The following is a 26,642-nucleotide window of genomic DNA, read 5'->3' on the forward strand; positions in this document are numbered from 1 at the left end:
TATGAGTGTTTCTTTAACTATGTTTTCCCTTTATGCCCTGCCATCTCAGGCCGTAAGCTGTTTGGGGCAAGAGCCATGGGTCCCCAGCGTGGCGCCAGCGGAGAACCGACTCGAAGGAAGGAGTAAAGATGGGGCCTGGGAGACCAAAAGCCCCCAAAGGTGGGAGCCTTACGGCAATGCGGGGGCTGGAGGCAAGGGTCTGGGGGGCCTGTGGGCTAACAGGGTCCTGGGGGGGACCACCGGCTGGAGGAAGGTCGTGGACAAGCCCTGGTCAGCGAGAGGAGCCTGGAGGCCTGGGCTCACCGTAGATGACATCCTGCTGCTTCATCACCTCCTTCTTCTGCTGCTGCAGGAAGCTGCTGTCCACGGCCAAGCTCCACGAGTCGGCTGCGAAGTCCCTCTCATCCGTCTCAAAGTCACTCATCAGCTCGCTGTAGATCACCTCTGCACCTGGACGTCAGCAGGGCCCACGCTGAGCCCGACCCCCCTCGCTGGGCCCCGCCCCCCGCAGGCCTGCCCGGGCCGGCCGTCACCTTCGTCAATGAGGGACTCCACGGACAGGGTCCGGTTCCGCATGTTGAGGGAGTCCGTGGACTGGGACAGGATCCGCCGCAGCCCCAGGGGGGACTCTTCGTTGAAGTGTCTGAGGGGACAGGGTCTACGTCACCCCGACTCGGGGGACGGATTCCTCCTCCCCAAATGGGGAACCGGGGCTGGGGTCTGAGGGGCAGGCACCCGGAGTCCTCCTTCCCGGTCTATGGGCCCGAGCTCAGGGCCGGGAGGGACTGCCCTTGCAGGCCTCCAGGTCCCCACTTCCACCCTCCACACCCCCGCCCGGCTGTCCCTTCCCCAAGCAGGGGCGTACCCAGCGATGTTGGTGGTAGAGACACTCTTGGCCAGCGACAAGGAGGAGCGGCCGCGGCGGGAACCAAGCAGGGATTGCCGGAAGCTGTCCGAGGGGTAAATGGCAGAGCTCGGCCGCTCCCGGGGGGTAGCTGCAGGGGGACAGGAGCAGCCGAACGTCATCACTGCTGCTTCCCGGAATCCGGGCCTCCCAGGTTCGTGGACTAGAAATGAGGCCTCCTCCGCCACCCCATCCCCCGCCTGGCCCCCAGTCCAGGAAAGGTTGGGGGACACCTGGGCACTATTGCTAACATATGTCCTGGCTCATCTCGTCCCCGAAACAAGCCTACAGGCACACTGAGGCTCAAGAGGTCAGGGGACTGGTCCAGGGGCGCTCGGCGCAGTGGGGATCGGACCCTGCTCTTCCTGTGGCAGGAAGAAGTCAGAAGTCTTCCTTCTGACTAGCGCTGGGCGGCCGCCAGCAACGCTCCTGAGGGCGCGACGCGCGCTCAGACAACCAGCTAAGCTGAGCCTCCCCCGTGAGACTCCTGCCCTGCCCCTCCGCCCGAGAGGCTGGACATCCCTACTGGGCCACCGCCCACATCCAACCGAGGGGAGGAGGGCACCGCCCGGGGAATGACTGTGGGGGGCCAGCAGAGCCCGTAGGCTGAGAGAGGCCCGGGGTCCCACGGAGGGGGATCCTGCACGGGGTGTCCTGTGTGCCCCCACGACTCACTCTTACTGCGAAGGGAGACAGACTGCAAGGCAGTGTTGTTCTTCAACAGAGCGGCTTTCTGTTGCTGTGGGACAGAGTGAAAGAGAGACACCGGGGACAGCTGTCACCAAGGGTCACCCCCACAGGAGGTGGGGGTGGAGCTGGTGGAGGTGGGGGGCAGGAGCTGGGTGGCTGGCCCCACGGGGCACAGTGATCCCGGGCATGAGGGACACCGAGCCCAGCGCCAGGGCTGCGTCCAGAGCAGCAGGCTGGCCACGCGGGGCCCAAGGCCTGGAGCGCAGGGTGCGGGCTGCCCCGCGGTGAGCACAGGGGAGGAGTGAACGGGAAGGGCGGGCACACGACCCTCTCCCCAGCCCGCTGCCCTCCATCTCACCTTCTGTTTGACCTTGGTGCAGTTGGCGAGCGTGTCTTTACAGCGGTTGTGGATAGTCACGTTGCAGGCTGGGGGGCGGGGCAGAGAGGGTGAGGGGTGGCCGAGGGGGCGCATGCCTGCATCCAGACACCTGGCTCCCCTCCCCCCACTGCCCCCAGCCACACAGTTGTGGATGCCCCTCTTCTCAGGCCTTCCAGCCACTGCCAGACCCGACGCTCCCCACACCTCCTCCTCCCCCTTCCTTCCAGCAGGAAAGCAGGCGAGCGGTCCAGGTGGCCACCCCGACCCAAAGGTGACCTGCAGGGTGGCCCAGGAGGGAAGAAGGGGTTCCTGGCTGCCAGAGACAAGCTCAAGGAGCACAGGGGTGGCTGAGAGTGACAGATGGGAGCGGACGCCCACGGGACAGAACCAGGCACAGAGCAGCTGGGGTGGGGGCCAGGGGCAGGGGGCGGCTTGCACCCCCAGAGCTCCCAGCACGTGGCCCATGTTTACTTGATCCTAACAACCCTTTGAGGTAGAGTCAAGGATCGTCATTTCACAGAGAGGGGCCAACCGGAGAGGTCAGAGCCCCCAGCCAGAGCTCAGGCAGCCAGTGGCACAGTCAGGACTGAAACCCCGGCCTGGTTGTGTTCCAAGGCCAGGCCGCTGCTGCTGTGCCCCACGTGCGCCCATGAACCATGGCCAGGCCCAAGCAATTCACAGGCTGCTGGCCCCGGTGCCAGAGTGGGGACAGACCCTGTCCTGCCCTCCCCCAAAGCCGGCCCCCTTCCCCATGGTTCCTCTCTGACCCCTACCTTCCCCCCACTTCCAGGCCCGGGGAACCCACGGTCCCCACACTCTGTCTGCCATGGGGCAGGAGATGAAGAGTGGCTGGTCCCTGGCAGTGGGACTGCTGGCTGTCCCTGTCCCCAGCGTGCCTCTGCCCTCTCCTGCTCCCTCTGCCGTGTCCAACAACACAGGAAACTGTGGCTCCCGCAGACAATGCCCAGCAACAGGCTCACTTCCACAAATACAAGGCAAGCGGGGTGGGGTGGGGGGAGGGCAGGGGGGGCTGGGGCTGCCCCACTCCCCTAGAGCTCCTTCTTCTACCCCCAGCACCCAGTGTCTCTGGATCAAACCTCCGCTTTCCACCTGCTCTCAAAATAGCGCTTGCCGCCTGCTTCCCCGGTTCCCCTGGCAACAAGCTTCCCGAAGGGGAACTCTGTCAGGTCTCGGGGGATCGAGACTGGGGGTTCCCTCCTCAACCTCCTAACTCTGAGATGGCTCTCCAGCTGCACAGGGACCGAGAGCCAGAGCCCCAGGCCTGCCATCAGCAGCTTGGAGACCCGGCAGTGCCCCGGCCAGAGGCAGCTGGGACATAAACTAGGGGGGAAAGGAGCCTTCTGTGCAGGCATCCCGGCACCCTGGGGAAGGACGAGTGCCCCGGACTGCCTCAGATGCGGACTGCCTCAGATGCGGGCGAAGGTTGGGAGCTCTGACCTCTATCCCGCAACACACACTCTCCTGCTGTTTTCCCTTTCTCACGCTCTATCGGGCCATGCTGGAAATCTGAGACATGGGGCCCTGACCCCGTCCCGAAAAATTTCAGGCTCCACCCAGTCAAGAGAAAGGGAGGGGAAAGGGGACCCTCGAGTCCTGACCTTGCAGATCTGCCCCGGAAGACAGGCAGAAGCAGGTGCAAGACTGTGGCCAGCCACCTCCCCACCCCCCAGCCCCCACTCTGCCCAGCTCCCCACACAGCAGGACATTCCTGATCCTTCTCCAAGCAATTCCCCAAACCCTCAGCAGCTGCTCGGAGAGCCAGGGGACACCCGGGGGACGCCCAGTGGACAACAGCTGCAAGGGGGGCCCCCCCAGCCACCCTCTCCCAACTCCCACAGCCCTGCTTGTACCCCGCGGAGGGAGGCAAGGGGGAGCGAGGGGTCAGGCATGTGGCCCAGGGCCCCACTGGGGCTCCAAGAGAGTGACCCTACGGATCCAGGGCAGAAAGGACAGAGAGCAAGGTGAGGGTCAGCGGGCAGTGAGTCAGATCCAGGCAACTTACTGGGGCAGATGAGGGCCTCCTTGGCCGTGATGCTCTTGTTACAAGCATAGCACATGGTCATGCCCGAGACCGAGATGGTAGTGAAGAGATGCCCGTTGGTGTAGCGGGCGTCCTTGGCTTCCTTCATCTTCTCCTTTTCCCGGGTCTGTGGAAGGGGCAGAGAGAGACAGGCAGTGAGGCTGATGGTACCAGGCGCCCAGAGACCGGCGGAGGGCAGAGACCAGGGAGCGATGCTGCAAAGACCCCACTTCCCGAAGAAGGGCCCGCCGCAGGGCGCCAGAGGCCGCCGACCATCTGTGAGGGCCCGGGCCGACCCTGAGGGGCCCAGCCGCCCCCAACCTACCTGGCCCCGGCGGCTAGGCTGCCTCCTGTGGCCGCTCATGTCCCCGGCGGCTCCCTGCACCTCCCCCTGTACCTCTCAGGCCGAGCGCCCCGGCTGCTGCGTGTGAGGCGCGCTCTCCTCCGAGCTGGGGGAGATGCGCAGAGAGCAGGGGAGAGCGGGCCAAGCAGAGGGTGCCAGCTCACCAGCGCTCCCGATCGAGGGGAGTTGGCTGCTCTGATAACCATGACAACGGGGGCTGGAGCTGCGGGCTCCTCCGCCACAGCAGGGTGGGGGGGAGGAGAGCCCCTCCAGAGCCTCTGTGGCCGCCCCCACCCCCGAGGCTGGACCCCACACCACCAGGGCCCCCAGGCCGGAGCCTGGCTCTGGGCTCTTTGAGGAAGGAAACGCAGCCCACGGGTCTCCTTCCTTCCGGCAGGAAGTCTGACTTTTATTCCTTCTGCTCCCCTCGGAAACCGACCTCCCCCTTCTCCTGCTCCCTCTGCTCACCAGGCTCCCACCGCAGTCCTTTCTGCTACACCCTTCTTCAGGCCCAGAGAGGCCAGGGGTCCCCACCCCGACTGCCCCAGCAGCCGCAGGTCGAGTCATTTCCCCCCTTCTCTGTCCCCAAGAGGCTGTGTGGGACGCCTTTCTTCCCACCTATTCCGGGACCTTCCTCGGTCACCTCGGACCCCTGATGTCCCCACCCCCCAGGGCAAGAACACTCCCCGCTCCCCAGACTTTTGAGCTTCCCAGGAACGGAGTGGGGTCCAGGTGGCTGACCTGAGAGCAGGCGCCCCAGGCGGGGGGACACTGGCTGCGGCCCCGCGAGAGCCCTAGGCTTGTGCCCAACTTGGCTCCCACACCAGAGCAGCGGAGAGGCTGGGAGGGAAACACACCGGGGCGGGCGAGGAGGGCTCTGCAGGGCTCTCTGCGCTCCGGGGCAGAAAGGGGAAGTGTGCAGGAGCTGAGTCAACAGCGTAGGGGGCCCGGAGGGCACTGGGCCACAGTGCCCTGAGGTCTCCAGGGCCCAGGGTCCCCTCTCCCCTGGCTCCATCTGCTGACAGGCAGAGCCTGGGGGTCTGCATGTCTCCCCTCCTCCTCTTCCTATTTCCTAGTCGCCTCCGCTCCCCTCAGCCTTCCCCTTCTTACCTCCTCCCCCAGTGGCTTCACTACAGCCCCGGAGGTCCCTCCCTCCCTCTCCCCCTCCCCCAAGACGGGTTAGGGAAGCCCAGCCTCCAACCCTGGAGGCCTCCATCCCACTCCAGCACCTATCAGACTAGAAAATTCCCCTCTGGTCTAACTTCCATCTGTCTTGCTCCAAATTATAGCTCCTTGGAAGATCAAATCCTCCTCTGGATGACATGGGACCTCAATGACCAGGTCCCACGGTCTCTCCTGTCTAGCCCTCCAGGCTTCTCCAGGACACAAATGACTGAGCAGTCAGTGCGTCTGCACGGAAAGCCGCGCACCCAGCCCACATGCAGAAGAACACATCTGGGTCGGGCTGAACCCCAGAAGGGGGGTGCTGGGGATCGGCCCTGGCTGCCCCAGGTCCCCATTCCCACTGCCCTCCGCCCTCCGGCCTCTGCCCTCGGGCCTCCTGGAGACTCACCCGGGAAAGAGGCGGGAGGAGGAGCAGGGACAGGCAGCCAGAGCACGGAGTATCCCAGGCCCTTCCCTCCCTGGCATCGATGGCCCCAGAGGACCCTGGTGCTCTGGGCCCAGCCTCCCCTGCTCCCCACACTCAGCCTCTCTCCGAGGGACCCCCAGGCACATCCCAGCTCAGCTGCCGCCCGGCCCTGGCACTGCCTAGCGCTATTGTCCTGGGCAGTGCGGCTGCCCAGCACCCGGCTGGGAGGGTGGAAGGACGCAGGGCTGGCCCCGGGGGCGGGGGGGGGGGCTGCTCCCGAGATGCAGTGAGTGGGCTTTGCTTGGCTCTGGTTCTGTTCTACTGTCTTCCAGGCATTAAGATGCTCCCACCGGTCTCCTCTCTACCCGCCCACCCGCCGGACACAGCCCTTCAGCTCCACGCCCAGCCATGCAGTTAGACACGGGCCATGATGGCCAAGCCACCCTGGCCACCCCCTGCACTCCGAGCCCCTTGCTGCCCAGCCAGCGTCCAGCACCGGAGGCCGTGAGGAGGTCGCTCCAAGCCCCTGGCCTGCAGCCCATCCGGCAGGCAGTCAACGGCGCTTGAAGGGAAGGACGGATGGGTGGGAAGACAGACGGACGAGGGACACGGGGTCCTGGCAGCACCCTCGCCCTGGGCCATTAAAACCCACCCCGTCTCCCCATCTCGCTCCTCCTCCGCTTCCTTCGAGCTTAGGCCCTGCGGGGTGTCCTCTGGAGGCCAGAAGAGGCCAACCCAAGGCTTCCCTCCATTGTCCTTCTAGATCTTGGTCGCGCTGGGCGGGCAGAGAAATTCGGGCGAAGGGCCGAGGGCACTGTAGCTCCGGGACAGCGGCGCTCTGCCTCCTGTGTGACAGACGTGAAGAAGGCAACAGCCGAGCTCCCCGGGGGGCAGCAGGGACACCAGAGCTCACCCTGAGGGCCCACGCCCGTCGCGGCAAGGCCCAGGCGCTCTGCGGGGCCCGCTCCTCCGCCAGGGGCCAACACACCGCGGCCTCGGCTCGCGGGGCTCAGAGTCACCCGTGCTCCCTCTGCCCCTTCCCCAAGATGGGGAGGCCTCTGCGCTCCTGCTGGGGCTGCAGTGGGATTTGTCACCTGCGGCCCAGCCCCTGACCAGCCGGGGCGCCCAGAAGGGCCCTGAGTCCTGAGGAGGAGCTCGGGGCCGGAAACTGGGGAGGCAAGCGGGTCCCCGGGCTCAGGACAGCCTCAGCCGGGCTCTGCTCTGCGCCGGCCTCCAGGAACAAGGCGACGGCAGCGGCCCGGGAGAAGGTTGCCCAACGGAGGCGCGAGCGCCAAAGCCAGAAACAAACGAGAGGAAAAGCCCCACGGAGCGCACAAAGGCACTTCCTAAACACTCACTGGATGAGCAAGGATGAGCCCCAGACAATGCGGCAGGAGCACGGCCCAAGCACCAGAGGGGCGCCCCGGGCTACAGGGAGCGGAGACCCAGGCCTCCTGGCCCCCAGCCTGCCCCCTGCCCGGCCACACCTGTCGGGTCAGGAGAGAGAGGCGGAGGGGAGGGGGGAGGCGAACAGACGGGCGCTTGTGCGGGCAAACAATGGCCGCCAGGCCTCCCTGCCCTCCTGGCACTGGGCAGGCGGCTGACTCGGGAGGGGGCAGCGGCCGCCCACACCGCCGCCCCCGGAGACACAAACAAGCCAGAAGGGTCCGGCCAGCTCCTCGGGCCGTTCCTCTCACGGGCTCCAGGAGCCCTGACCAGTCTGCCCGCTCAGGCTCCAGACGGCCCTCAAAACGGAACTACTTCCAGAAAGCAGGAGCCCCTAAATCTGGTGACCACCGCTTGAAACACTAACCCGGAGCGTCTGGGGACAGACAGACACAGCGCCCGACACAGGGGTCCCACGCACGCATGGGAGTCACACATTCACCCCTGCCCCCTCCCGATCCAAGGTCGGTCCCAGGGAAGCCAGGCCTGAGCTCAGGTCCCTGTCTCAGCCCTCTGCTGGGGGGTGGGGTGAGCCTCCTCCACACACAATAACCCCCCCACCTGCAGCACTCTGGAACTTGCCCCACCCTCGGCTCTGTCCCGAACGCCATGACCTCCAGCACCTCTTCCTGCGCCCCTACAAGCTGCAACCTCCGAGGGACCCCCAATTCCTGCCAAACTTTCTGGCAAAACTGCCAGCCCCTCCCTGCTCACCCACCCCTCCCCCTGGCTCCGGCGCCTCTCCCAGTCCGTCCCGCACACAAAGCCAGCCACCTCTCCTTACTCAGAACAAAGAAATCGCCTTTTCCTCTCTCCCACTCCACCTGCCCCGCACACTCCAGTGCTGGGGTCCTGGAGACTCCACGGGGACCCCAGCCTCCCGGACCATCCTGGGGGCCCCTGCGCACTCCTAGACAGGAAAGGACCCTTTGTTCTGGGAGATATGAAGGTTAGGATTTGGCGGAGGAGCTGGAAGAGCAGGGGGAAAGGCGCCTATGGGGTTTGGGCCTGGGAAGGTAGGAAGCAGAACAGAGAGAATGAGGAGTGGAGAGGAAGGGGTGACAAGACGAGAAGCTTGGGGAGGGGGCCACACAGTCCGCCATGGTGAGGGTGGGGGGAAGGGATACACTCCCCCCCAATTTCTCCTTCTCTAAGGAGGCTCCAGGGTGTCAGGCAAGGAAAGGGGCAGGGGTGTGGGCTCAGGGCTTGGTCTAACCCATCCTTCCAAATAGGTACCAGGGGAGACCATCTTCCTCAAACGATCTCATTTCCAACAGGCTCCCCTCCACTTCCCACCACAGTATAAAAAGAAAGGAGACAGCTGGTGTGCTGGGGGAGGGGGAGAGGGGATCCAGGGTTTGTTGGCCAAGCACCAACTCCCCCCTTCTGTAACCACAGCTTTCCGGAGGCGGCCCTCCCCTTCCGACCAACCCAAACCAACCCAAACCGACAGCCGCCCTCCTCCAGCCTCCTCCAGCGGTGCTTTGCCCTCAGATCCACCCACTCCGTCCCCCCAACCCCCCACTCCCCAAACCAGGGCCGGCCCCAGGACAGAAAAAGCCAAGCTTCGGGAGTCCTGGTCCCCCCATCACCAAAAAGACGAAGGCATGAGGACCCAGGTATCTGGCCCCCCAGCTCCTCCCCATGAAAAAAGACCCCAGTGTCTACCCTCAGAGCCCTTCTCCAGGTCTGCCCCCCACGGCTCCCTCTTGGCTTTCCTTTTTAGGGTGGAACCAAATTTCCGTGGCTTCAAAAAACCTCTCTGCCCCCACTGGCTCTACTCCAGGGTCTCAGCTCCAACGGCAGAAAAATAAACAGACTTTCAGGGCTGGGGCCTGGCCCGGGCAGGGGTAAGAGGAGTGGAGCCGCCTAACGGGAGCCCTGCGGCCACCCCCTGCTCCAGCTCACTTCCTGTCTTAGGCCCTACTCAAATCCCCGGTTGCTTTCCTGTTGGCAGAAGCTCATCCCAGCCCCTAAAGGAGAAGTTCCAGGATGGAACCCCTCCTAACTCAGCCTCAAGACAGGCAGCCAGGCTAGGAGCTAGGAGGGAGGTGTGGGGAGGGCGTTCTACCATCTTCCTGGGCTCCCAAAGGGTACTGCCCCCTTTCCCGGAGAACAGCGCTGGTGACAAGCACAGACTGGGACCCGGGGCAGGACACCGGGGTCAGAGGGAGGCTGGAGATTAAACCAGCCATTGGCGGGGTCCTGGCCTTCCTGATAATGGGTACAGTGTGCTCGTCCCGGCAGCTGGGAGGGGACCCACCCGCGGGCCAGCTCTCCCAGCTCTAACTTTCTCATCTCCATCTCACTTCCTGGGGTCTGGGGTGTGCAGAGGTCATGGCCTTTGAGAGAGAGCCAGGGTACACAGAAGGAATAAAGGACACTTGGGGAGGAGTGCGGGCCAAGGATAATTGCAGCCCAGGCTCCGAAGTGGTAGGTGAATGGGTCCCAAGACGAAGACATGAGAGGGGAGAGGAGGAGGGTCGGAGGCAAAGTGCCGCGGGCGCGGTTTCAGGGCCGGGAGAACTGGGGCTCGGAAGCGGGCTGGCCAGACAGGGACGGGGACCTGAGACCCCCTATTCCAGAAGCAGGTGTGCTCAGGGCCCCAAGGGCGGAGGAAAAGGGTCCCAGCGACACAAAGACCTCTGCTCCCGGCGGCTGAGGGTGACGGCTCGGGGAGGAAGTGCGCGGTCCCCCCGCGTCCCGACCCCAGCCACCCGCCCACCCGAGGGGAGAAGTGAATCACAGCTGGAAAGTCCATTTGCTGGGGGGGGGGGGCTGACTTTTGTCTCGCGGGGGGGGGGGCCGGCGGGGCAGGCGGGGAGGAACCGGGAAACCGGGCCTCCCGGGCCCTGCGCCGGATGGCGGGGACAAAGGGGGCCGACCACGCCGGCGACCGCGGGACGCGGGGCTCCGGGGCCGAGGGGCGCCCGCCCGACCACACGCGCGCCTCCCTCCTCCCGCCCGGCCCCTGCCCGAGCAACTTTCTTCCCCGGCGGCCGGGCCGGGGGTGGGGGGCGCGACGCGGCGCGATCGGTGCGGCGGGACCCCGGCCCCCCCCCCCCCCCACCCCGGCCCGGCCGCCCCGAGCCCACCTTGCTCGCCAGCTCCCGGCTCCGCTCGGTCCGCGCGCGAGTGAGCGACTCGATCCGAGACATGGTCGGGGCGGCGGCGGCGGGCGGTCCCGGGACAGGAAGGCGGCTCGCGCGCGCGGCCCCGCGCAGTTCCTCAAACGCGAGCCTGCCCGCGGGCCGGGGGCGGGGGCCGCCGCTCGCCCCGCCGCCCGCCCGCCCGCCCGCCCGCCGCCCCGCCGGCCCCGCGCGCCCTGTCCGCGCAGACCTCGGCCCCGGAGCTCCGCGCGCTCTGCAGGGAGCCCCGCCGCCCGCGCCGCCCGCGCCGCCAGGCCCCGCTCGCCGCTGGGGGCAGGGCAGGGGGAGGGCGGGGAAAGCCGGGGGAAGCGAAAGGCTGGTCTTTACCGGGCGTGGAGGCGAGGGTGCGCGCCCGAGAGCTCTCCCGCCAGCCCCCCGCCCCGCCCCGGCCCCGCGCGGCCGCTGCTCCCGGCCCCGCCCCCGGGCCGGCCCCGCCCCCAGTCCGGCCCCGCCCCCGGGCCGGCCCCGCCCCCTTCTCCGTGGGTGCCGGGAGGCCGGGGAAGTCCTTCCGTGTCTAACCCCGCTTCCCTCCGCTGTCACTCAGGCGGGAGCCAGCGGACTAGACACCGGCCCGCCCCCGGCCGGGGGCAGTTGGGGTCTGGCCCGTCTCCCCGCAAGAGGCGGGGTGGACTGGGGCATTCTTTCGGGACCCTTTGCGGAAGCCTGAACCAACCTCCACCTTAGCTGGGTTTCCCGATGCTGGGATCCCCCCTCCGCCGCCAGTATAACCTTCCACATCAGAGGTCACCTCGGTCCCTGAGGCTCCCGCATCTCTGGAGAGCCTTGGGACAGAGCACCCTACGCGCGCGACCCGGCCAGGTTCTGGCCCCCCGCAGGTGTGAGGGGAGGAGGGACGGGAGACCCAGCCCAGAGCCCGCGGCTCCCCGCCCCGCCCCGCCCTGCCCGGGCTGCAGCAGGTTTGCAGCCCAACTCAGCACTCCTTTAGGTGCCAATTTTAGCCTCTGCCACTATTTTGGGCTCCATGTCTCACCGGGGCTGAGCCGGTTGGGCTCCTCACCCCCCAGCACCACCCCCACACTGCTCCTCTGGCCGGCCTCCTGCCTCACAACGCCTTCATCACCGTCTTCCTCACCCATTCCACCTTTTAGGATCTGTGCACAGCAAAGGCCAGAAACTAGGAGAGGGGCGACCCAGCCGGGGCTGGATGGAAATTAGAAAGCAGAAAAGGACTTTCCCAGGGTCAGCAGAGAGGCTGGTTCCTCCAGGCTTGCACCTGTGGGGGAGACCTCATGGGAAGGCCCTAGGAACTCCCCCCAACCAGCCATCCTGGCCTGGAACCCTAGACTTCCCCTCCCCGCAATCAGCTGGCAGGGCAGAGGAATGTACTAAATTTAAAACCAAACAACCAGAAGCCAGAATCCAGGCCTCTGGCTCCACCCACTAGGGGCCCAGAGACCAGGGGTGGGCCAGGACCTCAGCTTTTCTCCCAGGCCTGGGGTGGGAGAGTGCCACAGGCTACGGATGGAATCTTAAAAGCCCATATGCTGCCATGTGGGGACCCAGTGGGCAGTCTGTGAAGCCAGGACTGGAATCCCACAGTCTGAGAGCTTCTCAGGCCCCAGACTCTGAAGGTCTCCATGAAAGAAGCAGACCTAAGGTTCCAGCCTTTTCTGCCTCTACCGCATCTCCAGTGGGCTTTGCCTCCCAGCCTGCCCCTCGCCCTTTATCTGCCTTTTCCCATTAGGAAACGAGTGGCAGGGGCTTGGGAGTGGGTACAGGAAACCCGCCCACCTTGAGACACACCTAGACCTTCGCTGAGCTAGGCCAGCTGCCTGACTTAATATTCACCCTCTGTAACTCTGGAATCGCTTCCAAAACCACCCTACTTGCATCCCCATCCCTCCAGCCACCCCACCCCACTCCTATCCAGTGATACTTCTCAGATTTTCGGAAATTATTTTTTTACATACCCTGAAACGAAAGGCAACCCTAATTTTGGCCAGAATCTTAAAGTGGCCATCCCCAGAGCTTGCGACTCTTGATCTCGGGGTTGTGAGTTCAAAACCCACTCTGGGTGCAGCGATTTCTTGCAAATAAGATCTTAAAGGGCCCCTGGTGGTGTAGTCCTGGAGACTCCAACTCTTGGCTTCTGCTGGGCTCACAGTCTCCCAGTGGTGGGATCAAGCCTGGCATTGGGCTCCCCGCTCAGGGCGGAGTGTGCTCAAGATTCCCTCTCCCTCTCCTCTGTCTCCCCATCCCTCCCCTTTTATTTATTTAAAAATAAATAGAATAAAATAGCTCCTTTAACTTGACCAACGTGGTCCGTACACTTCATGGGTGGGGAGGCCGTCCCAGGCAGGGTCCTGGTGTTGGCCAGGAGATGGACAATCAGAGTCCCAGTGACGTCCAGGCCTGAGAGCCACGGTGCCCACGAGTGTGTGTGTTCTTTCCGTGGCTCTGGACCTTGTCTATTCCAGGACAGAAAGACTGAGGCCTGACTGACCCCAGGGGCCAACCACCCCAAGATGGCGGAAGGGGGGAGGCGGGAGGAGCTGGTGGGGGGAGGTTCACTGACAGAGGCCTGTGGAGTCCAAGTCCTGTGGAGTCCCCACACAGCTCTGCCCCTTAATAACTGTGGGACCCTGAAGTTACCTCGTCTGCAAAATGGAGATTAAAATTCTTGTCTTTGTTATAAGAACGAAATGAGATGACCTCTGGAGAAGCGTTTTGTCCACATGATGACTCCAGTCAAGTAGGAAGGAATAAGCCACTTCCTCTCTCCCTGCCGGCCTTCTCTCCAGCCCCACCCCCATGTTGACCTGCTTCACCGCTGTCCCAAGCCCAGAGTGGGAGGGACAGCGGAGGGGGGAGGCCCTGAGAGGCGCACACACATTCCTGAGTCTGGCAGAGGGGCGAGCCTGGACTGGGGAAAGGGGCGGGAGGGGGGCAGGGAGCCGAGCGACTTTCCTGGGTCAGAGTCCCATGGCTCTTGGAGCTGCACAGGAGGGTGTTTCTGCTGGGGCTTCTCTCAATGCTCAGAAGCAGCCCCAGGTTGGAAAGTACTTGCATACTTGGCCGGGACGGATCGCTGGAGAGGAAAAGGGGGTGGCTCATTCTGCCCATAAATGAAGTGGAAATGCATTCAAGGAGCAGGAGAGCTGCCGGTTTCACAGAGCCCAGGGCCCGGTGCTAAGAAGCAGGAGGGCAGAACACTTGCACCTTTCCAGGGGCAGAACCACGCGGGTGTGCGTGTGCTCCAGGAACCATACACTCCCCAGGATGCCCCTCTGCCCGGTAGCCTCTCGTTTCAACTCCTTCAACTGCCACATCCAACCATACAATTATAAGTGTAAAAGCACTTTGCAAACCCTAATACTCTCCAAAGAAGTAAAAAGACTTGCTATAATTACGATCATGATTATATCCAACGGCTCAGATCTCTGCTGTCCACCTGGGTAGCTATGGGAGGCCTCGAGGGAGGGAGGGCTGGGCACCCTTCAGCCTCTGAAGCTTCTGCCCTTCCCCTCTTCCAGCTGTCCGCAGCTAAAGCTGGCTGCTGAGTGGGGAGGCCTGGGGAGATCCCAGGAAAGCTGACTGATGCCCTGGGTACAGGGAGGGAGTCTGGGACAGCTAGCCTGTGAACCCCTGCCCTGATGTCTGTCTCCCGGGAGGCTGGGGAGGGGAGAGGATGGGGGGTGAGGAGGAAGGGGTGCAGGGAGGGCAAGGAGGACCAGGCCTCCTGCTTCCCCAGGGTCTCCTACCTTGGCCTTTCCGGTCATGCCCAGGAGGAAGCTGAGGGTGCGCTGCAGAGGGGAGCCTGTCCAGCTTCCAGAGCCCCGTTCCAGTTGGCTACAGCTACGGGGGGGCAGGGGGGTGAAGGAAAGGTGAAGAGAGAGAAACAGAGCTGGGAAAAGCAGCAAGCTGCTCCCTGAGAGACAGACGGGCGGCCAGCGCAGGAGCCTTGGCCTAGAGGTCTGAGGACAGCCTAGAGGACCTGGAGACAGAGACCCCACAGCCCACCCCCACTTCCCAGATGCAGACACATGTGGTCAGGCCCCTCTATCTGTGAGGAGGACTCCAGGCTCCTCCCCCGCCCTCCTACCTAACTCAGTCTCCTCTTGCTCGGCTCCCCAGGGAGAGATAACACTGGCCGAGGGCTCTCCAGAGCCGCCTGCTCCATGCTCCCCTCAAAACACAAGCGCCTCTGTGCGACCCTCTGTGTGTCTGGAAAGGGCCTCTGGGCCTGAAGCCAATAAGGAGTGGATTTCCCGGGATTTCATCAGCCCCATCCCATGAGCTAATCCCAAACCCAGAGCCAGGAGGATGTGTCAGCCGGAGGTCTTCAGGACACGGATCAGAGCTCGGCATCTTAAAGGGCCACGGCCAGCGGGCTCCACAGCACTGTCTGGGGGGCCAAGCCACTCCGGCCCGCTTGGGTGGCAGGAACCAGAGAGACAGGTGCTGATTCGATGCGCTGATTTTCACGGCCACAAAAATTTCCCAGACTCCACCGCAATTCCCGAGCTAGGCCTGCAGCCCCTGCCCTCCCCAGCCACTCCCCATTGGTCCATGATCTGAGCCTCCAAAGCTGTCCGTGGGGTCCTTGACCACCGTCTCTCCGTGGGATGGTCCAACAGCCCATCTGCCCACTCAGCACTCTGTCAGTGACAACAGCAAACGAGTCCCGCTGTCTTATTCCTCTGACCAACTGGGGTCTAGGTACAACTTTTCTTTCCCTAATTGCCTTACTATCCAGTGGAGTTGCTCGGAAATTTTTAACCCTTCCTTGGCTGAAGAATGAGAAGAGGGCGAATTCTTGGGCAGCTCAGAGAAAGGAACATTTGAAGGGTTTTGAACAGAAATGTTAAGGGGAGGGGTGCCTGGTTGGCTCAGAGGTTATGTCCCACCCTTGATTCTGGTTCAGGTCATGATCTCAGGGTCACAAGATCAAGGCCGCCATAGGGCTCCCCACTCAGCGCACAGTCTGCTTGAGGTTCTCCCTCTCCCTCTCCCTCTGCCCCTCCCCACCACTCACATGCACCTGGTCTAAATAAATATCTTTTTAAAAAAATCTTAAGGGGAGTGGCACCTGTGTGGCTCAGTGGGTTAAAGCCTCTGCCTTCTGCTCAGGTCATGATCCCAGGGACCTGGGATCGAGCCCCGCATCGGGCTCTCTGCTCAGCAAGGAGCCTGCTTCCCCTCCTCTCTCTCTGCCTGCCTCTCTGCCTACTTGTGATCTCTGTCAAATAAATAAATAAAATCTTTTTAAAAAGATGTTAAGGGGAGCGACATTTCAGGAAGCAGAGACCCTTGGAGTTACAACATGCATGGTCCAGGCCCATCACCCCTCTTCCAGCAAGGCCTTTGAAGGGCTGCGGGTCTCCCAAACTCACCTTTGGCTGAGGGCAGCGGTGGAGGACTGGCATAAGGTCCCTGCCAACACAGAAGGAGACCAGAGATGTCGGGCTAAAGCCAGACAAAGACACCGGGGCTGCCTCCCCCGCCCCCTCCACCCAGGTCAGGTTCCCAAGCTGCAGGTGCTCCTGCGGTTCCAGGGGGCTGGTTCTCAGGAGGAGGGAGGGAGGTGGGGTCTGAGTGGACCAGAGCTGAGGGGCCAAGTAACCAGGGAGCGGAGCAGAGAGGGAGGGCTCTGCGGAGCAGGGGCGGAGGGCGGACGTCTCAGTCCTGCTTCTGGGAACGGAGAGAGAAGAGCTTTCACCCCAGCTCCCAGCTCACAGGGCCTCCTCCTGAGGACAAGGGCCATCACAGGTAAGTGTCCTCCTCTCCGGGGACAGGGGGAGCTGGGGAGCCACAATCTGTCTTATGTCCTCCTTCATTGGAAGGATAGTCTTAGAATGCCAAAGTCCTGAATTCAGATCTCTCACTGGAACAGAGGCATTTTGGTGTTGCCAAGGGTGTGTGGTTAAACGGAACCCAGGAACGCCCACCACACCTGAGGGGTGGTGGCGAGACGGAAGAGGGAAGGGGCCAGCGCTGCCTCGCTCCCCACCCCCACTCACCAGCCGGATCGGAGCACCCCAAGAGGCTACTGATGCCACTCATGGATACAGACTTGGAGAGCACGCCAGGGGCCGAGTGGTCCAAAGCGCCGGCAGACGGATGACAGCAATTCTGACCCTAGAATCACATGGAGAACCCTCACAGGAAGTCAGGCTTCCTCCCACTCCTGCTCTGCGTGCACCCACTTTCCCGCAGAAGGCTACCTCCACACCCTCAGGCCTCCCACCCTCTCTGTACTCCCCACGTCTGCGACATTGCGACATTCCACCGGGAATCCCTGGCAAGTCATTCCTGCCACTTAGCCTTCAGCCCTCTGCTGCAGCTCAAGCCCAGCACAGAGAATCACTTAGAAAAACTGTACCCCAGCCGCGCCTAGGTGGCTCAGTGGGTTAAAACCTCTGCCTTCGGCTTGGGTCATGATCCCAGAGTCCTGGGATCGAGCCCCGAATCCGGCTCTCCACTCGGCAGGGAGCCTGCTTCCTCCTCTCTCTCTGCCTGCCTCTCTGGCTACTTGTGATCTGTCTGTCAAATAAATAAAAAGAAAAAAAATGTACCCCAAAGGGTTTCCAGACACGACAGACTCAAGCTATAGAGGCCAGGCAGGTAATAAAAAGAAAAGGACATGACTGAGACAGCCTGGGGGTAAGACAAAACTGAGCAGGAACATTCATGAACCACACACCCAACCCTTAGGAAATAAATGTTTTTCTCAAGCCTACATGAAGCATTATAAAAACTGGTCATGTATCGGGTCATAAGGCAAATTTCAACATATTTCAAATCACCTGTATCATAGAGACCACAGGAAACAAGCCAGAAATCCCTTTCTAATGGACAGGATGAGGAACCCGGGGTGTATCACATCAAAGTACTTGTCAACAGAGAAAAGGAAACACACTGCAGCTCACCTAACAATAAGGGTGAATCTCACAAGCACAACAGTGAGGGAAAGAGTCAAGACACAAAAAGGTATGTCCTGTATGATTACATTCATATAAAGTTTAAAATACGTAAAACTAGGAGCGCCTGGGGGACTCAGTCAGTGAAGCATCTGCCTCCAGCTCAGGTCATGATCTCGGAGCCCCACGTTGGGTGTACAGAGTACTTAAAAATAAAATCTTAAAGGGTGGGAGGTTGGGGTACCAGGTGGTGGGTATTATAGAGGGCACAGCTTGCATGGAGCACTGGGTGTGGTGAAAAAATAATGAATACTGTTTTTCTGAAAATAAATAAATTGGAAAAAAAAAATTAAAAATAAATAAATAAAATAAAATCTTAAAAATAAAGATATTTTATTTTATAACAACAGTAAATGAAATAAAATCTTAAAAAATTAAATAAAAATAAACCATAAAATCTCTTTAAAAAGATATTTTATAACAACAATAATGAAAATACTATAGAACCACAGAGCAAAACTTGTGAGAAATGGCCAAAGTAGTTTTTCAGAAGGAATTTATAGCCTTAAAATGTTTATATCAAAAATTTTAAAAGCTGAAAATTAATGAACTAGGTCAGCTTCAAAAGATTAGGAAAAGAACAGAACAAGCTCAACAAAAACAGAAGGAAGGATATAGTACGGATAAAAGCGGAAAGCAGAGCACATGGGTGACACATTTGGCCAAGGATGTGAATCACGATCTCAGGGAGGTGAGTTTGAGCCTCACGTTGGGCAGAAAGATTACTTAAAAAAAAAAAAAAATTTAAAAGGCAAAAATCAACAGAGCAGTGAACACAAAACAGGATCAATAAAGCCAAAAGTTGTAGACAACTTTTGGGCAGATGGAGGGAAGGGACAGTAAGATGGTCAGACGGAGGGAAGGGACAAACTGAGGAAGAATGTGGGACAGACCCAGTGATTGGAAAGGCAGGAGAAGGGCCGCCTGGGAGGCTCAGTGGGTTAAGCCCCTTCTTTTGGCTCAGGTTATGATCTCAGGGTCCTGGGGTCAGGCCCTGCATCCTGCATGGGCTCTCTGCTCAGCAGGGAGCCTGCTTCCACCCACCTCTGCCTGCCTCTCTGCCTACTTGTGATCTCTCTGTCAAAGAAATAAATAAAATCTTTTTAAAAAAAAAGGAAAGCAGGAGAAGACTGCCCACAACTTGATGATGGCAATTTTTAAAAAGATTTTATTTATACTTTTATTAAACTAAGAGCTTTTGATTAAAAATTAATAATTGATGAGTGATGGTGGTATAAAATTTTCTCTAAAAATAGAAAATGTTTTATTTATTTATTTGAGAGAGAAAGAGTGAGAGAGGGAAGACATGCACGAGACGGGCAGGGTCAGAGACTCACCGTTGGGTGATGTAGGCTTGATCCTGGGACTCTGGGATCATGACCTGAGCTGAAGGCAGACACTTTTTTTTTTTTTTTAAAGATTTTATTTATTTATTTGACAGACAGAGATCACAGGTAGGCAGAGAGGCAAGCAGAGAGAGAGGAGGAAGCAGGCTCCCTGCTGAGCAGAAAGCCCGATGCGGGGCTTGATCCCAGGACCCTGGGATCATGACCCGAGCTGAAGGCAGAGGCCTGGATGGCTTATTCCGTTAAACATCTGATTTCAGCTCACATTGTTTTCTCAGGGATAATCCCCACATCAGATCCAGTGCTGAGCCTGTAGTCTGCTTGGGATTCTCTCTCTGTCCCTAGCCCTTACCTCTCCCCTACCATGGTCTCTCTCTCTCTCAGAAAAAAAAAAAAGAAAGAAAAGAAAAGAAAATAAAGAAAAATGCCCAACAAACTGTTTCAACAGGGACATGCAAATTAAAACCATAATGAGATACCTCTAAGACATCCACCAGAATGACTAAAATTTAAAACAACAAAAGTATAATATACCTAAGAATACAATCTTAAAAATATATATATACCTAAAAATACATCTATAGCTACAAGGTCTGTTTGGGGGAAAAAAAATATGAGAGAGGTATACTATCTTCATAGAAAGGAAGAAGCAACATTGTACAGATGTCAACTTTCCCTAAATTATTCTCCAGATTCATTGCAATTCCAATTAAAATCTCAAATATGTTTTAATGCATGTTTTGTATACATGTTATACTTTGATAAATGTTTACTTTTTAAAAACTAAGAAATTCAGGGGTGCAGGGCGCCTGCGTGTCTCAGTGGGTTAAGCCGCTGCCTTCGGCTCAGGTCATGGTCTCAGGGTCCTGGGATCAAGCCCCGAATCAGGCTCTCTGCTCAGCAGGGAGCCTGCTTCCTCCCCTCTCTGCCTGCCTCTCTGCCTACTTGTGATCTCTGTCTGTCAAATAAATACATAAATAAATAAATCTTAAAAAAAAAAAAAAGAAATTCAAGGGTGCTTGGCTGTCCCAGTTGGCAGAGCATGTGATTCCTGATGTGGGGGTTGTGAGTTCGAACCCCACGTGGGGTGTAGAGATTCCTTAAAAGGAAAATATTTAAAAATAAAATAAAAAATTAGGAAATTCTGTTTATGTAAAGTCACCACAGGAGAAGGAAAAGACAAAACATTTTTCTACACGTGGTGAAAAGATCACTGCAGTGTGTATAACAACAAAGGCGAGACTTGGGCAAAGACAGGAAGAGGAAACACAGAGGAGGACACTCAGAGGACCTGTGTGCACAGGAGAGGATGCTCAGTCGCACGTACCGTCGGGGTCCGTGCCTCGGTGAGGGTTACGACCACTAGACCTGCAGCATTACGAAGTCTCATGCCTCCGAATGCCGGGAAAGATGAGGGTCAAGAGGCCCTCTCCCACACTTCTGAGGGGGAGGAAACAGTCTGCCGCGATCTTGTAAGTTTGAGGCACGGTGTCACCCCTCGGCTCCCCCACCGAGGTGTCTGCCCTCGGGAAACGCTTACAAACGTGGCCAGAAGACTGACAACAGCAGGTTCACGGTGACGCTGCTCGAACAGCAGAGCCCACACCATCTACACGTTCCAGGGCAGAGTGGGACGGCAATGCACAAACCGGAGCCGTCAGCAACACACTGATCAAAGTTAGATGAGTGTGGACTGAAAATGCAGATTATAGACCATTTTGTACCACGTAACATCATTGTTTTAAAATAATTTTAAAATTAAAATTAATATATTATTAGGTAATGCATATATATTTGTGTTAAACTATTAAAACATGTGGATGGGTTATAAAGAAAATTCAAGGAAGTGATTATCTCTGGTGGGGCAGGTGAGGGAGCAGCAGAGGGGACAAAGGCAAGACCGAGACCCCCCGGCATTGGTGGTGTTCAAGGGCTAGAGGTGGGGGCTGATTTACGGGGCATTCGATTTCAAACAGGGACTTAAAGATGAAAGGGAGGGTCGTCTGGCTGGCTCAGCCGGCGCAGCAAGGGACTCAGTCTCAGGGCTCTGGGTGTGAGCCCCATGTTGGGGGTAGAGATTACTTAAAAATAAAATCTTAGGGGCGCCTGGGTGGCTCAGTGGGTTAAAGCCTCTGCCTTCGGCTCAGGTCATGATCCCAGGGTCCTGGGATCGAGCCCCGCATCGGGCTCTCTGCTCAGCGGGAGCCTGCTTCTGCCTCTCTCTCTGCCTGCTTCTCTGCCTGCTTGTGATCTCTCTGTCAAATAAATAAATAAAATCTTTTAAAAATAAATAAATAAAAATAAAATCTTTAAAAGAGAGAGAGAGAGACAGAGAGGGAAATACAGCAGGGGGTCCTGTCCTAGTCACTCTGGCAAAGGGAAGAGTGCAGGCCCCACCTAAGGCGTCTGAACTAGGAGAAGCTTGGTGGGCACAGTTGGGGCGGAGCCTGCAACTCCTGATCTCTGGGTCCTGAGTTCAAAGACATCTGAATCTTTTTTTTTTTCTTTTTTTTTTTTTTAAATGTTATCTCTAGGACCAATGTGGGGCTGGAACTCAGGACCCGGAGATTAAGAGTCACGGGCTCTACGGACTGAGCCAGCCAGCAGCCCCAGCGCTGAGTCTTAGAGGGTCAGCTCTGCGCTGGCCACACAGAGTACCTCCTGGGGGCCCCAGGCACCCCCTCTGCAGGCCGAGGGCCACCCTCCTGCGCCTAGAGTTTTGGCCCCTAGACCTCCGTGGTGTTCGTATTCACTAGCTCTGGAGGAAGAAACAAAAACACCAGCATGTAGATAGGGAGAAGCACAGGGGGAGGGCTTGAAGATTAGGAGAGGAGAGAACTGGGGTGTGGGGGGAGCAGGAGCAGGGCAGGAAGGTAGGGAGCAGGCGGGGCCAGGGAGAGCAGAGGAGAAGCTCTGGCTCAGCCTGAGGGCCAGCCTCTGCACTGGGCACTTGAACTTTCTTCCTTTTTTGTTTTTCTTTTCAAAATAATCATAACTTTATTTTAATTTAATTTAATTTAATTTTTTAAAGATTTTATTTCTTTATTTGACAGAGAGACTGAGAGGCACGAGTAGGGCAGACAGTGCAGAGAGGGAGGGAGAAGCAGACTCCCCGCTGAGCAGGGAGCCTGATGCAGGCTCGATCCCAGAATCCTGGGATCATGACCTGAGCTGAAGGTAGAGGCTTAACCCACTGAGCCACCCAGGCGCCCTCAAAATAATCATAACTTTAAAAGACAGTTTTTATTATCCTGACTTTTGGAGAGCGAGCTAGGTCCTCTAGCAGGTACGTGAAGGATCTGGAAGCTGGTTCCTCCTGCAGCACCGCGCTGGAGGAGGGGGGCCGTGGGGATGCCGGCGGGACGAGAAGGGTCCAGCTACTGTCTGCAGCTCCCATCTCCCTTACCCTCTCCCCCAAGCCACAGGCTGGCCCTAGGAAGCTGGTGTTGGGGCCCCTGGCCAGCTAGAGGAGGAGCTGGAGGGACTGAGCTTAGCTGACGCAGGGGTGCCCCTAAAGGCCTGTGTATCTCCAGGGGTCCCTAGGTCCTGGCTTGAGATCCGCCAGATGTGTTCCCTTAAGCCAGAAGGCAGGGCAGACTCTGTGTCCCTTCTCATTTACCAGTCTATGATTCTCTTGTTAGAGATCACTGCCTTTCAGGGCATGAGACGCCTGGTTTCTTCCCACACAGTCTAAGCTGGGCTCCAAGCTGAGAAATGTGGAGCCCACAGGAAGAAGTGGTTATCGCAATTAGGGGAACAGGAGCCTTTTCATGAGAGGAGCAGAGGGGCCCACATCAGTGCAGAGCTCAGACTCAGAGAGGTTGGGGATAGCGAGTCGTAGAGAGAGAGGCAGGGGCAGGACACCAGGAGTGGGGGACAGGGCGCACAGACCCGGGGAGGCGGACAGAGGGCTACACACACAGCAGACACAGCCTCAGTGAGTCGGAGTCGGGACAAGGTCCAGGCACAGACAGACCCGGCACCTGGCAGGACAGAAGGGGCACAGAGCGGTGGCTGGACAGACAAGGGGGCAGGAGACGGGGAGAAGGCGCTGGCCTCCGTGGGGACGCTTGTCCATACCGCGCGGGCGGGCTGACTGCCTTGGCGTTGCGGCCCCAGAAAGCTGTCCAGCTCCTCTTGGCTCTGCAGCAAGGCGGCCTCCCTGGCGCCTGTGCATCCCGGTGCCTGCAGTGCGTGCCTGAAACACACATTGTCACCACTGCCCTCAGTGCCTAGTGGCTAGTGACGGGCACCAGGGAGGGACACCGCCCCACCGGGCCCTTCCTGATGGCACAGATGCCGCCCAGACCCAAACTGGGCCTTTGGGGCTGTGCTTTCGCGAAGCTGCGGGCAAGGGTGGCCCCTGCTGGCCACGGGGCAGTACTGTCCTCGGAAGGGACGCCGGCGCTCGCCAGACCCGCGGCAAGCTGCCGTCTCATTCCTTGCCCGGATTCTGATGCCCAGCTTTGCCCCTCCAAAGCCCAAGGGGCAGAATCAGTGCCTGATGGCGAAAGGTGACCCCTGAAAGGCCCTGCGATACAGCTAGCCCCCCATGGGGATCCCCAGGGCATCTCTGCCTCCGACGAGCTGCTCTCTGGAAGGTTTCATGAGCCCCGTGGGCCAGGCTTCCCAGTCGAGTCCGTTCAGGGACCTCTCCTTCCCGCAGCTCAGCCAGCTGGGCCCAGGAGCTTGGTCTACTCACCTGAGCTGAGCGAGCCAGCCCCTGGGGACCACGGCCAGAGCGGTCAGTGCCCTTCCTCTCAGAGACCCATCACGCTGAGCTCTCCACGTTGACCCCCAGACCTCCTCTCTGACTTCCCCTGTCTTTGGGGAAGTGGTCGGGGGTTTTCCAGAAGAGGAGGACAGCTGGTCCCCGTCTTCGGCAGAAAGATGCACACAGCCCTCTCCCCGCCCTGCGCTGCTGTACGGACAAGCCTATGACGTCCTGCGTCTGGGTCAGCCCAGAACCAGCAATGCCCCAGTCCGGGGACGCTGCCCAAGGAGTCTCCGAAGCTCTCTGGGCTCACTTCCCTCAGCTGCACAGGGACAAGTTCGGGCCCCATGATCCCTGAGTCCCTTCCAGCTCTATGGGTCAGTGAAACCCAGAGTGGGAGGTGGAGGCAATATGGCCTGTCCCTTCCCCTCCACAGCCTCCCCCACCTGCCCCCAGACCAGCCGGAGAGGAGCGAGGGGGGCCGCACTTTGAAAAGCAGGGTCATCTCCCCCAAGAGCCAGAGACAGGCCGGGTTCAGACTCTCCAGGGAGGGCCAGGGCCCAGGTAGCCTCAGCTCCTGGCATCCCTGCCTAACCCCTTTCTCCAGGGTCTGGGACTTGAGGAAAGGAGGGGCAGGGGCCCACGGGGGTTACCTGCTCAGTGGATCCTCGTGCTCCCTGCCTGGCCCCCAGCTGTGTCTTTTGAACGGGCTGTGGTTGTGGCCATGGGCACGGAAGGCCCCTGACCTCCGGAGGGGTACGGAGTGGAAGCCATCTCCCTTCTCTGTTTTTCCCTCCTCCTCCTCCTCCTCCTCCTCCTCCTTCTCCTCCTCCTCGTCTTCCTCCAGCTGCTCTCTGGACTCAACTGCAGATAGGCAGCGGCGAGTGTGGCCTTGGGACACCAGGTCTCCGCCTGCGAGGAACACCTCTGGGACGTCTCCGTTCATGGGAGGCACCCACGGGCCAGTCTGAGTCAAGAAGACAAAGGGGCGAGAGGAATTCTAGAATCCTGGAATCCTGGGATGGGGGGGTTGGGGGGTACCACAGCCAACCCTTCCCTTCCTGAGGCGCGGAGCTGGGGCGTGGCTGGCCCAGAGCCCAGAGGGGTAAGCAGCTTCACTGACTCCCAGCCCAGTGCTCTCTCCAGGGTGTGAGGACATCCTTGTTCCCCCAGGATGCGCCCATGTCCTGAGCCCTGACCGGCACAGCAGAAAACCCAGCCGAGCAAAGAGACAGATCCCGTTCCTGTCCTCAAGGAATTCACAGCCCCTGTGCACACGCGTGTATGCGTGTGTGCAGGAGTGTGTGCGTACATGCATACGTGTGTGCACACATGTGTGTGTGCAGAGACAGAAGCCCAAATCACAGATGGCTGAGTGGCCAGAGTGGCTAGTGAGGTGCGACAGAAGGCTGTGGGGTGTGGAAGGAGTGAGCTCATAGCCCCTCAGAAAACTCAGGAAGAGGGGTACCAGGGTGGCTCCGTGGGTTAAGCGTCTGCCTTCGGCTCAGGTCATGGTCCCAGGGTCCTGGGATCGAGCCCCACATCGGGCTCCCCGCTCAGCGGGGAGCCTGCATCCCCCCCACCCCGTCTACCAAATAAATAAATAAAATCTTGTAATTAAAAGAAAAGAAAACTCAGGAAGAGGGAACCGAAGGGAGTGAGTAGCCCTTGAGGGGTCTAGAGGGGCAAGTGGTTGGCTTCAAGGGGGGAGTCTAGGCAGACAGAGGGGCGGGGAGGACGGTTTGGCCCCTCCAAGGCTGGTCATGTGGAAGGAGCAGAGCCGGAAGTCCTCTCTCCAGAAGCAGAGCGCGGGACACCGCTGGCCGCCGCCTGGAAGTCTCTTCTGTCCCCGACGTGGGCCCGACTCTCGCCACCCAACGCCCCCCCGCCCGGCGGCCCTCGGGGCCGGCCTCAGTGTGTCTCAGAGTTAAGAACCCTCAGGAGCTCTTCAAGTTGAAGCTGAGACGCCCCACTCCTCAACGAAGGACCAAAGACCCGAGGTGGGGGGCGGGCAGGACCTCTCCTTTCCTACCGGCCCCTGTGCTGCTGTGTCCTAGGCCCTGTCCCTACGGGGTCTTCTGCTAGCAAGAGTCTCCCAGTGGAGCTGCTGGGAGGGCCCGGAGGACCAGCCGGAGGGGAGCCAGAGCCCTCCCCCGACCCGCAGGCTCTCCACGAGGGCGCCCAGCCTCCGCCTGCCACCTTACTCCTCACCATCCACACCAGAAGTCCCATTGTCGGAAGGTGGCTCCTTCAAGCCACTCTTCCTACTGTCCCTACAACCTGTCCCCACCCCTTGCTCCACCCAGCACCAGAGAGAGGCCCTTGTGCCTTCCCAGCCACAGCGCGGAAGGAAGGGGGTGAGTGCACGGGCCAAGGCAGGTGCACCTGCGGCCCCACCAACGGCTCTGGGGACAGAGGGGGAGGGAGAGGCCTGGAAAGCTGGGCCACGCTCCTCACACCGGGGAGCCACAAGGGTCGGGGTGGGCGTGGGGCCCGCAGCCAGCTGCCAGGACAGGTCCGCTCTCTCTGCATCTGCGAACACGGCCTGCTGCACCTGATGTGCCGGCTAGAAATGGGACGGGCAGCGCCACGGCCAGCACGGCACGGTCCCAGGGCCAGAGCCTCAGCCTGCCCTCTAAGGGTCTCCAGAGCTGGTGGGGGGGGCGGCGAGGGAGGGGGAAATGCACACAAAGTATTGTGAGAGGCTGGGGTGGAGGCAAGAGGAGGACCGGGGTGCTCCCTGGGAACAGAGGAGCAGGGGGAGCTGGAAAGGGGGCGGAGACCTCACAAAAAAAGGCCAAGGGGCCTGAGTCACCAGCCCCAGCTTCTGTCTGCTACGCCCGTCCCAGTGGGGTGTGCGGCGCTGGCTTTGGTGGGAAGCATTTCCTCCCCTCTGTCCCTGGGGATGCTACCTGCTGCAGAGGGTACGTGGTAGACAGAGGCTCTGGTCCTGAACTCCCACCCTTCTTCCTCGGGCTCCGACCAGCTGGAGTCTGGCCTCTTCGGGGAGACCCACCTTTGCCCAGCGCCTGCGTCACTCATTCCCGGCCTCCGCCCTCTGTGCAAATGTACCTGATGGGGCTCCTTCTGCCTCATAT

The 26,642-nt window shown here is 59.8% G+C and overlaps 1 protein-coding gene across 16 annotated transcripts in view; it reads right to left on the reverse strand.

Annotated features, from left to right (window-relative positions):
* ARHGEF2 (Rho/Rac guanine nucleotide exchange factor 2) overlaps positions 1-26,642 on the reverse strand; it is a 37,980-nt gene extending 11,338 nt beyond the window's left edge. For 3 of the 16 annotated variants that reach the window (XM_044266548.1, XM_044266544.1, XM_044266543.1), the window contains exons 1-7: positions 10,490-10,628; positions 3,997-4,141; positions 1,953-2,020; positions 1,580-1,643; positions 866-995; positions 534-643; positions 304-450 (exon numbers count right to left, since the gene is read on the reverse strand). In XM_044266548.1, coding sequence (XP_044122483.1) covers positions 304-450; positions 534-643; positions 866-995; positions 1,580-1,643; positions 1,953-2,020; positions 3,997-4,141; positions 10,490-10,552 — 727 coding nt within the window. In that variant the 5' untranslated portion in view covers positions 10,553-10,628. Of the gene's footprint in view, positions 1-303; positions 451-533; positions 644-865; positions 996-1,579; positions 1,644-1,952; positions 2,021-3,996; positions 4,142-4,339; positions 4,842-5,467; positions 5,483-6,600; positions 7,009-10,489; positions 10,629-10,870; positions 10,908-11,216; positions 11,330-14,265; positions 14,360-14,606; positions 14,732-15,897; positions 15,938-16,524; positions 16,643-22,910; positions 23,029-24,197; positions 24,512-26,456 lie in introns of those variants that run through there. The other 13 variants (XM_044266538.1, XM_044266536.1, XM_044266537.1 and 10 more) reach the window with 11 other exon arrangements.

Source organism: Neovison vison, chromosome 10 (assembly GCF_020171115.1).
Source record: "Neovison vison isolate M4711 chromosome 10, ASM_NN_V1, whole genome shotgun sequence".
Taxonomy (NCBI): domain Eukaryota; kingdom Metazoa; phylum Chordata; class Mammalia; order Carnivora; family Mustelidae; genus Neogale; species Neogale vison.